A 12,043-nucleotide genomic window follows, 5' to 3' on the forward strand; every position below is an offset into this window, starting at 1 on the left:
AAGCCTTAACCTTTGTGTGTGTTTTTTATAGTTCAGACAGACTCAGGCTTCTTCACTGACCGCAGCCATTTCTCCTCAGCTCACTGTATAAATAGAAACTGTGTGTTAGATTCATTACTGTTGTTTGTTTAAATGCTCTTCTCTTAGAGGAGATGGTTTTCAGCTCAGTTTCATGGAAACCCTAGATTAAAGTCTCTGTGAACTAGAGAAGTGCATGGTGTGCTTCTGGTTAGAGTAAAACTCCTGCGTGTTCCCGATTGAAGAAGCAGCCCCCTTCATGTGGCCTGGCTGCTTCCTCCTCGTGCAGTGATTATTTTTGTAAATGCAGCTGAAGCCTTTGACTTGGAGCAGACAGGCAGGAGAACCATATGGCCATATGGTCTCTGTGATCTGCCCCAGCCCCAGGCTTGTGTCTGTTACTCTACACACACGCGCACACACACACACACACACACACACGCGCGCGCACACGCACACACACACACACACACACGTACGCACATGCACACTCACACACATGCACACAAGCACACATGCATGTGTGCACGCACGCACGCACGTACGCACGTACGCACGCACACATGCACACTCACATTCACACACACACACACACACACACACACACACACACACACACACACACACACACACTACACAGGTCACTAGCAGCTCAACCTGACCTGCACAGGCGCCTGCAGTGGCAGTGAGCTTATTGTCTGACCATGGGCAGTAGGAGATGAGATGCTTTTTCTGGAAAATGACTCACACTATGTTAACAATGTCAAAACAGACTCAGTGGAGAATGTCAGAGCCAGACTCATGTCCCTTTCCCTCTCCACCCCTAACAGCTGTGTATAACATGGCCATCTCTGAGGATAAGGTCCCCGGAGAAGAGGTGGGCAGAATCAAGGCCAAGGATCCAGACTTGGCGGAGAACGGACTGGTGGACTACCGTGTAACAGGGGGTGATGGTATGAACATGTTTGAGGTTACCAAGGACACAGAGACCCAAGAGGCCATCATTAAACTGAAGAAGGTGAGGAGCATCTGAGAGTCAAGCTATTCAAAGCAACCACAGTTGAAGAGAGTGGCAAAAGAGAGTGACAGATCGAGAGAACTGAAAATACATTAAAGGCGTCAACTTCTGTGACAGTGTTGTACATGTTTATATTTGGAGGCTTACTTTTTTCTTTTGAAAATGTTTATGTTTGAATTTGTGCTTTTCTGAGTTTTTTCTTTAGGCTTGTGTATGTGTGTGTGTGTGTGTGTGTGTGTGTGTGTGTGTGTGTGTGTGTGTGTGTGTGTGTTTGTATGAGCTTTCATGCATGACTGTGTGTGAGTGTTTGAGGACATGCGTGAATAAGAGAGTGTGTGAGTGGAGTAAGGAGAGACAGCTACAGTAGGGACCAGGGAATGATTCTTCACCGTTCCACTCTGTGATCTCAATGACACTGCCTCACTTTCTTATTATGTTTGGGATGAGCACTGACTTTCATGCTTGGCTCTCTGGGTGAGAGAGAGCTCATCTGGGGCTGCTGCTGTCTTCCCTTCCCTGCTCTGGGGCTCTAGATTATACAGACAGCTCGACAGTCACTCGAGTCCAACCAACACGGCGCTCTGCCGCTCCTGCCCCTGGGCATGCTCTGCCCAAAGCAAGGCGTTCGCTGAGGGCAAACTCCAGCCAGGAGGCCACTGTCCCCGATATTACTTTGAAGACAGCCTTACAGAACAGTGCCACCTGGTGATATTCTCTCCTGTCTCAGTTTTCCCAGCGTCTTACAGATCACATTTCATCTATATTCCCTTTTCACTCTTTTTTTCATTTTAAGTATAAAACGATCAATCAGTAAAAAATCAAATATATGAATAGGTGCAGATCAATAGTATTAGGATAGTCTTTACTGTTTAGTTTTTACATGCCGAGACAGTTAGTCATCGCAGTATATAGACGTGTTCTTCTTGTGAATATACTTTGAAGACAATACTATTCAGTTACACAGTTCTGCAGATTACTTCTGCCCTGCCTGGATGATAGTAATTGAAATGCAGCAAACAACAGCGTAAATGTTTTCTTCACACATGCCCAAGTGGGATCATACGTCGGCTTTACGACACATCCTCCACTGCCATTACCATAACAGAGAGCCTCAGCCATTACAACAAATACCATGAATGTTAGATAATGAAAGTAACACTTGGAGAGAGGTTGAAATTAAAAAAAAATGAATAAATAAATAAATAATCTTTTGAATCATGAGGAAATAATGGCTTGATGATCAAGAGGAAGGGTGGGCTGGTTGTGTGTGTGTGTGTGTGTGTGTGTGTGTGTGTGTGTGGATAGAGAGGAGGGGATGTAACTGTCGGCATCGTTAGGTTCCCTCAAACGTCAGGACCCCAGTCCCCAGCAGAGCATTTTCAGGCTGACGAGGGGGAGTGAAAAAGAGGAGTGTGGGGGTGGGGGGTGGGGGTGGTAGGAGGAAAGACAATACAGCATGCCGGCAACAATCAGTTTGATGTGCTGCTGCTTCGCTCAATAACATAATGCCTCACTGATACACCTCTCGGGAAATCATCACCTTTTGCTCTTCAAAGCATGTTGAAAATTAAAGTCGAAATTACTGACGGAATTGCCGGGGTTTTAATCAAGTATTCTGTTTCAACTGCGGGCAGACGGCGCAGGCTGAATATTAAGAGGGGGGCCCAGTATTATTGTGAATATTATCTGCTGCTGATTAGGTTCAGCTGGCGAGTTATTAGGTGCCAAAATAAAGGATTGTGGAGCAGGAGAGAGAGAGAGAGAGGGAGAGAGGGACACATTTTGACAGGAAAAGAGAGGAGCAGCTTCTAACCTGTTAGAGGAAAGAACTGGGTCATACTTATTTCCATTGTTGCCAGTTTCATTAGGCCGGGGGGGGGGGGGGGGGGGGGGGGGGGGGGGTATAGAAAAGAATGGGACAAGAAGATGAGGATAAATAGAAAGCAACTTTAAACTAATGATTGTAAATGTTTGTGAGTGATTTAATGAGAGTGAGAGAGAGCGAAGCAGTTAATGTTGTTTCCCTCTAAATATAATTCTCACTTGGTAATTTGGAAGAGAGAAGCATGACCAGTGAGACAGCCTAATCAAAGTCCACATCTAAAAGCCATCGGACAAAGGGAAGGGAGCTCACACAAAATGTCTACGGGGTGTTCTTAAGACTCTTCTTAAGAGGAGAATCTGGTCTCCTTTCTTTCTTTCTTTCTTTCTTTCTTTCTTTCTTTCTTTCTTTCTTTCTTTCTTTTTTTTTTCTTTAATTCTCTTGTCTTTAAATAAGTGTTTATGTTGTTGAGTGTGTGAATTACGTTAACTATATTTGTGAATGCAGTTTTACCTTGAGCATCTGCCTGTAAATGTCAGCTCTTTTCTTTTCTTGGTTATGTTTCCTGTTGCTTTGTGCTCTCTCCATAGCCTTTTACAACAGTGCCCCCTACCAAACATCCGCATTTTCTGTCTTTTGATGGCTATGCGTACCTCAATCCATACAGTTCCATTTACTTATCTCATACCATCTACAGACTTAATTATTATTATTATTATTATTATTATTATTATTATTATTATTATTATTCATTGTATTCTCCATTATTTCCAGGTGATTTGTTATGATTCCCACAGTGTTTTAGTCTGTAAATACCCACATAAATGATGACTGAGTGAAATATTAATATCTGAAAATGTGATGTTACTTGTTATCTGTAGACAGTGGACTTTGAGACCAAGCAGTTGTACAGTCTGGAAGTTGAGGCCTCCAATCCACACGTAGATCCCCGTTTCATCGCATGGGGACCATACAAAGACAAGGCCACTGTGAAAGTGGCAATCGAGGATGCAGATGAACCACCCATCTTCCTGGCCCCTGGCTACAGCTTTGAGGTGGAGGAGAATGCCCCTGATGGCACGGTTGTAGGCCGTGTGTATGCCAAGGACACTGATGCAGCAAACAATCCAATTAGGTACTGCTTCTTTATTCTGATTCTTACTTCATAAAGTATTTTTCTTAGAACTGACCAAATTAAGGGGCGGCACGGTGGCACAGTGGGTAGTGCTGTCACCTCACAGCAAGAAGGTCTCGGGTTTGATTCCTGGCCGGGCGGCCAGGGTCCTTTCTGTGCGGAGTTTGCACATTCTGTGTGGGTTTCCTCTGGGGACTTGCAGGTTAGGTGAATTGGAGATACTAAATTGCCCCTAGGTGTGAGTGTGTGTGTCTGCCCTGTGATGGACTGGCAACCTGTCCAGGGTGTTTCCCTGCCTTTTGCCATATGAGCGCTTGGATAGGCTCCAGCACCCCCCGTGACCCTAATCAGGATAAGTGGCTTAGATAATGAGTGAGTGACCAAATTAAACAGCAGTGTTCAAATGTCTTTATCAAGAGAAGTAAATATTTTAAAGAAAATGCATAGCAAATTAAAACATATGATCCACAGAGCATCATTTTTTAATGAAATCATTTCAGTTTTAACAGTATGATTTGGATCAAAAACAAGATTTTCGCAACATCAATGTAATTCAAATGTATTGACAATCTGTACAGTTTAGAGGAGGAGAAGAATTTAACATATACTGCTCTGTGAAGTGTTTTCTTCTCAAGCCTTTAGCTAAGTTTACTTTTACTTTTGCCTTTGCCTAGATACATGATCCCTCGTTACACAGACTTGGGAGAATTTTTCAGCATTGGTCATGAAGATGGCACCATTCGGACCACGAGACCTCTGGACCGAGAAACCCTAGCTTGGCACAACATCTCAGTCAGCGCCACAGAGATTGGTAAACCTCATTTTTTATGGGTCTCTACAATGAAAAAGCGGTCTTTCGTTCCGCTCATTCCATCCCGTCCACAGCTCTCAGACTCTCCCTCCCTTTCCTGTCTCATGTGGTCACAGTGTCGCCAGACCTCTGGATGATTTTGCAGTGGAGGACCACACATTACTCCCTGAAAGTCAAAATGATATGTTCGGTTCGGCTCACAGCATGTGATTTACCCCAAAATGTTATATGTTTATTTTCAAATCTCCATGGGGAGCATCAAGAATCTGTCTCCTGTCTAAAAAAAAAAAAATACACAGTAGTATCCTTTTTTCCCCTTCTCTTTGCAGTTTGGGAAAATTTGATGCATCTAAAATTAAAGTCTAGAGTTCCAAGTATCAAACAAGTCTTTGGTAAGATGTGCAACGATTTTGTATGGAAGCATTAGAGCTTTGTGTTCAGTTCAGCTAAGTAATGTCTTATGCAAAATTGTGAGCCTCATGCTGGGTTTTTGAGCACACTACAACTTCTGTAGTTGTTTCTAGTTGTGTCGTGGATTTTGCAGACTTCTGTCTTCTTTTAGTGGGCACAGCTGTGTTTGGCACAAAACAACAAATAACCCGACACACACAGACGTACACACAGATGCACACGCACGCGCGCATGCGCGCGCACACACACACACACACACACACACACACACGCTAAATGTTTTGTGTCCCTCTTTGAAATTGCTTTTATTTTTCTCAAATTCCAGGGGGACATCACCAAGACGCAAAAGTACGTGTCAACATCAAAGTCAAAGACTTGAATGACAATGCTCCAGAGTTTGCCACTCAGAATGAAGTCCTTGTGTGTGAGAATGTCACTCCTGGCAAAGTGAGTAACTTGCAGCTGCACTCATCCAAGAGTAAAACTTCTCTAGTCTTCCTGTTAGAATGTACAAACATTGTTATGATCATAAAAGCTTTTCTGTGATCATATCCAATTTTTTCCCCTTCCTCACCTAAAATAAATAGTTCATAGTGTTTGCCTAAGGTATGGGAGCAAATAAGACAGAAAGAGTGAGAGTCTAGATGTATTCTCTTTGAAAAGCAAGCAAAACTTTGAAATAAACAGCCCGTGGCACTAACTCAAGGGGTTTTAGACCCAACATTAAATTCTTTGTTCAGGTTCTTGGATGTGTGTTTTAGGTAATGGGGAAAAAGAGAGAGAGCAAGAGAGAGAGAGAGAGAGAGAGAGAGAGAGAGGAAGCAAGCAAGAGATGGATAAAGCATGTCTCTGATTTTTCTGCGAGTGTGCCATACTTGTGTCTCCCTCATCTTAATGGATTTTTATGGTCACTGTTCTCCACAGCTTATCGAGACAGTGAGTGCTGTGGATAAAGATGAGATGGCCCATAGACAGCACTTCCACTTCAGCCTGGCCCCTGAGGTGGCCAATAACCACAACTTCTCCTTGAAGGACAATAAAGGTGAATGACGCTTCTCTCTAGCGAAATAACAGCTGTGCTGCTTCATAATAAAGGCCAGACTGTTTTGGTTTTGATGGCTAGGTCACAGTTGAGCTTATCTTGCAGTAGAATCTCCGCACAGGTTTTTCTCTCTTATTAATTACTATGGTATCTTTCACATCTGGACTCTTCTGCATGTGGAAGCTTACTGGCATGCCGATGATTCTGCCACGGTTGGCACGTTTAAGAGATCATCCTCTCCAGCTGCTGCCGCTGCTGTTGCTGCAGGGGCCTGGTCTCTCACCCAACCCCACACTCAACTGGCACTAGCAGTGCCACGTTGCATTCGGGCCGTCTTTTGCCAAATTTTCTAGAAAAGGGAGCCCCAGCAAAGCTGCCAGTTTCAACCTCCATGAGAATCTCTTGAGAAATGAGACCAGAGTAGTGATCAACAAGAAATACTGGAAAAGCTTTGTGGATTGCTCAGGGCTGGTTGTGTAAACACTAGCTGACTTTTCACTAAAGATACAGGTATAAAATGCAGAGCAATCAAGCCAGTGCTGCATAGAGCAGGGAAATGAAAAACACAGAAGGTGTATTTTCAGACACAAAGAGTTTTTCAATTTTTCATTTTCATGTTCTTTTTTTTTTTTTTAAATGTATTTATTTATTTTTTATTTTAATTTAAGGGAGGCATAAACAGCTCACCTTTTGCTATTGAAACTCATTGCCCATGGTAGTATTTCTGGAGTGATGTTTATAGCAGTGATTTGATAGCAAATGCATACATGTTCAAGAGATGCCTCTATCGCTAAACTTAAAAGTGGCATCTGTAAGGAATGAAATGGAAAATGAATACCAGTTCAAAGACAGTCAACAGCAAAAGGGATCGCTAGTTTTCAAACAATTCCTGTTCAGCTATATAGCTTTTCGAAGACGGCCCATTTGGAATTTCCCCATGTGGTCAAAACCTTTATTTATTTATTTTTTTCTTTGCTGCTGGCTCATGAATGATCTGTCTGCTTTAACAAGATGACAGACCATGCGGGATACCAAGTTTGGTCTGATGCTTGGGCAGAGCAAATGCTGGTTTAAAGAGAGACATGTGTTAATCGGGGGTTTAAAGGGATATTTTAAAATCACATATAAACGCTTTTTAGACTGCTCTTTAGGTGGTTTCACAGGGCCAGCACTGAGAGAGATGGCTCTCTACTTCATTTGATCTGCTAATGAAAGAGGAAACGACCGCCTTTCAGCAGGCCAATTCAAAAAGCCAACAATATGAGGGAGACAGATTACTCTGCTCAGATTCAGTGGCTTTATCAGCAGCCATAGGAGCTATTAAAATGAACACTGAGTTTGATTTTTTTTTTTTTTTTGGGCCACTCATTTATCTGATCCTTCATTCTGTCCAGTTCCAGCCTCCCTCTTACCATTATCAGTTTGGCTCATTGAATGCTTGTAGCAAATTATGTGAGTGTAACGCTCTTTGTTATGTTAGGCCTTAAAACCATTTGAATAAATTGACAATAGATAGGTTTTTCATACACTACAGAAATATGTTTCAGAGCCCCAAAACAATATGAAATGATATTTGATTGATTCCCAATCTTATCAATAAATATTTACATACATGAATAAAACAGGGGTTTCCATATTGCCCACTGGCAATACAACAAAATCCATTATCTCAAATTTAAAATGCATAATTTTAAAAATGCAATTTGCATCTTGTTTGTTTGTTTTGTTGCTTTATTTCTATTCTGTTGCTTTGCATAAATACATTGTTAATATGTGAGATGAAATGAGGGATTAATCTACTATAATCCTCATTCCGTCTAGGTCTCTCTCTCTCTCTCTCTCTCTCTCTATCTCTCTCTCCCTCTCTCTCACACACACACACACACACACACACACACACACACACATACACGCACGCACACACACACACGAAGGAACGCACGCACACACACACACACACACACACACACACACACACACACACACACACAGAGTAATGTTACTGCAACAGTTCTCAGTGTAGAACATTTACAAGTGAGAGCTTACTCAAAATGGTCTCCTCCAGAGACCCAGAGGGCTGATCCTCAGTTCAGCTGTGGTAAATTGATACTTCAGAGTGCCCATGGTAATCTTCTTGACAGAATATTATATAAAATTATAATAGATAACATGAGATTGATAGAGCCTGTCCTCAGTGTCATGCTTCATGAGCACTGTAGCCATATCATTAGTGGCTTCTCCCTCACTGAGCTGCTAGGGGTTGAACACACTTGTGCCAGAGGGAGAGAAAATTACTAAGCCACAGGCCCCTAAATGAACTCACTCCATCTCTGCTCTTCCTCTGACCTTGCACTGATTCAGGCTAGAATACTGGCACCGTTCCATTCTTTCTCAGTCACAAATAAAACCAATACCACAACCTCCACTCTAGCTTTGATTACTCTTCCAAAGGCTGAAGACAACTTGTCCAAAGGCTGATAAATGTTCTCAATATTAAACAGGAGTTTAATATTGAGGTACTCTCACCTCATTGCCTCTTTCTTTGTGTTTTCTTATTTCTCTTGAACTTAGGAAGAACCGAAAATCTAAAAAAATATGACTTCCATTTTGTTTGGCCGTTAGTAATCTCAACCAATTCCCACAGAGAAGCACTACCCAGATTTGTTTAAAATGTGCTAAATGAATATCTTTTGCTTTTCTTCTCTATCCATAGACAATACAGCCAGCATCTATGTGGTGCGAAGGGGCTTCAGTCGGATCACCCAGGATATTTATTACCTTCCAATAGAAATAAATGACAATGGAGTTCCCCCCTTGAGCAGCACCAACACCCTGACGATCCGAGTGTGCAGCTGTGACAGTAAGAACACTATTCTGTCCTGCAATGTGGAACCTTTCATCCTTCCCGCAGGCCTAAGCACTGGAGCTCTCATTGCTATCTTGGCCTGCATCGTAATTCTATTGGGTGAGTACTGCCGTCCGGTTCTTATTACCCATCATCATCATTATAATCGTCATCATCTTCATCATCATCATCATCATCATCATCATCGTTGTCATCATCGTTGTCATCATCGTTGTCATCATCGTTGTCATCATTTGTTGCCTTTATGCACGAGTTTGTAATAATTAATTACAAATAAGCCTTTAAAAAGATGCGTTTCAATGCATACTAAAACCGGATCATTGGACGAAATAACAACTCAATGAGGAAAACAAAAATAGGACCAAAGTTCATTCAGGCTTTTTTTGGGTTGACATATGTTACTAATATTTACATTGCATCATGTTATGTATTCCTACTCACTGTTCACTCCAAGAGAGTAGGAGTATTTATACAACAGATGTTTGTACAATATTTTTTTATATATTTATTTTAAGCATACCCTCTAGATCATGATTACATTGCTATGATTTAATGTTGTATAATAGCTTGCTGAAGGGGAAAATGTTGTCTTACAGTTATGATTGGAACAAGAAGTCACCTCAGCTGTTTTTCTTGTTCACAGCTACTTTATTGCATTAACACAAAGAAAACCTATTCTTTTACAAGTACATCACCTGTAACATAAAAAGAACCCCAGATGTTTCAGAGACATTTGACTGTTTGGATTTTCCTCCTTTGCTTTTGGTAGCACAGTATTTAACACAATAATTTTAATGTATTAAAATAAATAAATATGATATTTTATAATGCAGACTATAAACATCTATAATGCTTATAAGTGATTATAAAGCACAATAGTTGAATAAACTAGTTTTGGTGTCGAAGTGACAAGTGATAAGTATATTTTAATCCACACAAGACAAATCATAAAATTAAAAAAAATGTTTTGAATATGACCAAGCGAAATGTCATGGAAATGTAGAAAAAAATGACACACTTCCTAATTCATGCTTTGGGAAAACATGTGCTCTATTTGGCACTGACAAGACTAATTTGTCCCACCACTGAGAATCCTAGACTGGCAAGCTTAGTTGCATCCCCAGCCCAGTATGCACGTGTTTGCTTCAGACAAAAGGTGTTTTCATTTAGGCCACTTATTACTGAGCACTGCTGTTACAGAAGGTCATCTCAAGGGCCACTGTAAGCACAACTGTCACTACCAGAGTCTGATCATGAACAAGTGCTCACTTGAGTACTTGTAGCTCAGCACTTTGCTAGTATATCACAATGTTTCTGACCATTAAGATGTAAAGAGGATGATAATATCTTCTGACAATGTCTGATACAGTGAGAATGAAGGTAGAAAGAAATCCCTTCACAGACTTTACCCTTTATTGGACAGTTTTCCAATATTGGAGTAATGTTTGGACTTCCTGCCCTTGCCTTGTGTAGCCTAGTACATTTATGTCCCACTAAATACTACCTATGTTATGTCTTTGCCTTATAACACTTTATGTCCACAAGGCCTGATATGTATTATAGTGAATGACATATGCAAAAAGAAAGCTGTGTTGTGACCACTTCCAACTACTGTCATTGTTGGAAGATATTGTAACACAAGTAATGACATGTTGTAATTTTAACATTATAACCATTGGCTGACCCGAGATCATGGTGATTTCCGATTCAGGGCCAACTTAAAATTGAAGAACTTTCTATGATCTTTTTCAAATTGGAAATTCCATAATAATCTCAGTAATTTTCAGTAGAAAGAGCTAAAAATACTTGTGGAGTAGGGTGGAGTGCGGTGGAGTTCTTCAAGAAATACACAGATGCCACATATGAAAAACAACTGTCCCAGCATTTGTTTTATTTAGATGTCGTCTCTCTTCTTGTGACACCATTATGGTCTAGAGGCAAAAATGTATTCCAGTTATCACTCACACTTTATGGTTTGGCTGTGAATAGAATCTAAAACAGTGTGATAGGGACATTTTTGACCACTACATGGCTGTTGTTATTGTTAAATTGATGAGTGTTTATCTCTGTTTTACAGCAATTGTGGTGCTTTTTGTGGCCTTGCGACGACAGAAGAAGGAACCACTGATAGTCTTTGAGGAAGAGGACATTCGTGAAAATATCATCACCTATGATGATGAGGGGGGTGGAGAGGAAGACACTGAGGCTTTTGATATCGCTACTTTGCAGAACCCAGATGGTGCCAATGGCTTTCTCCCACGCAAGGACATCAAGCCTGAGCTTCAGTATTCCATGAGGCCCGGCCTTAGACCAGTAGCCAGCAGCGTGGATGTAGATGACTTCATCAAAACTCGCATCTCAGATGCGGACAACGACCCAACGGCGCCACCTTATGACTCCATTCAGATCTATGGCTACGAAGGCCGAGGCTCAATCGCTGGGTCCCTTAGCTCCCTGGAATCAGTGACCACAGATTCAGACCTGGACTACGACTACCTCCAAAGCTGGGGGCCACGTTTCAAGAAGCTCGCTGATCTTTACGGCACCAAAGACTCGGCCGAAGACAACTCTTAACGCAACCCCTTTCTCTCCTACTGCACCTCCTCCCGCCTTGTTCTCTCTCACTAACTAAGTGTAATGTGTGAAGTTTACTATAAGTATTCCACAAGCTCATTAATTTATAGTAAACTTTAGTTTGTTTGTTTCAAGTATACATGCAGTACATCTGTAGAATTCTTGAGTACGAACAAGAGGTATTTGCAGAATGGAAGCCAAAAGAAAGCAAGAAAGAAAATATATAGAGATAAAAAAGAAAAAAAAAAGAAAAAAAGGAAAAAAGAAAAAAAAAAGAAGAGACACCTCTGAGGGATGTATTGGTATGTATGAAAACTCAAAGAGAACTAAAGAACACTATGTATTT

General features: G+C 41.4%; 1 protein-coding gene across 1 annotated transcript in view; it reads left to right on the top strand.

Moving 5' to 3' along the window:
• The window catches only part of cdh11 (cadherin 11, type 2, OB-cadherin (osteoblast)), a 16,162-nt gene extending 4,465 nt beyond the window's left edge, over window positions 1–11,697 (top strand). The window contains exons 5-11 of the mRNA XM_030794289.1: window positions 849–1,036; window positions 3,740–3,993; window positions 4,668–4,804; window positions 5,541–5,662; window positions 6,140–6,257; window positions 8,971–9,222; window positions 11,201–11,697. Of these exons, the coding sequence (XP_030650149.1) occupies window positions 849–1,036; window positions 3,740–3,993; window positions 4,668–4,804; window positions 5,541–5,662; window positions 6,140–6,257; window positions 8,971–9,222; window positions 11,201–11,697 (1,568 nt within the window). The remainder of the gene's footprint in view (window positions 1–848; window positions 1,037–3,739; window positions 3,994–4,667; window positions 4,805–5,540; window positions 5,663–6,139; window positions 6,258–8,970; window positions 9,223–11,200) is intronic.
• Window positions 11,698–12,043: the final 346 nt, after the last annotated feature.

This window comes from Chanos chanos, chromosome 2, assembly GCF_902362185.1.
Source record: "Chanos chanos chromosome 2, fChaCha1.1, whole genome shotgun sequence".
NCBI lineage: Eukaryota > Metazoa > Chordata > Actinopteri > Gonorynchiformes > Chanidae > Chanos > Chanos chanos.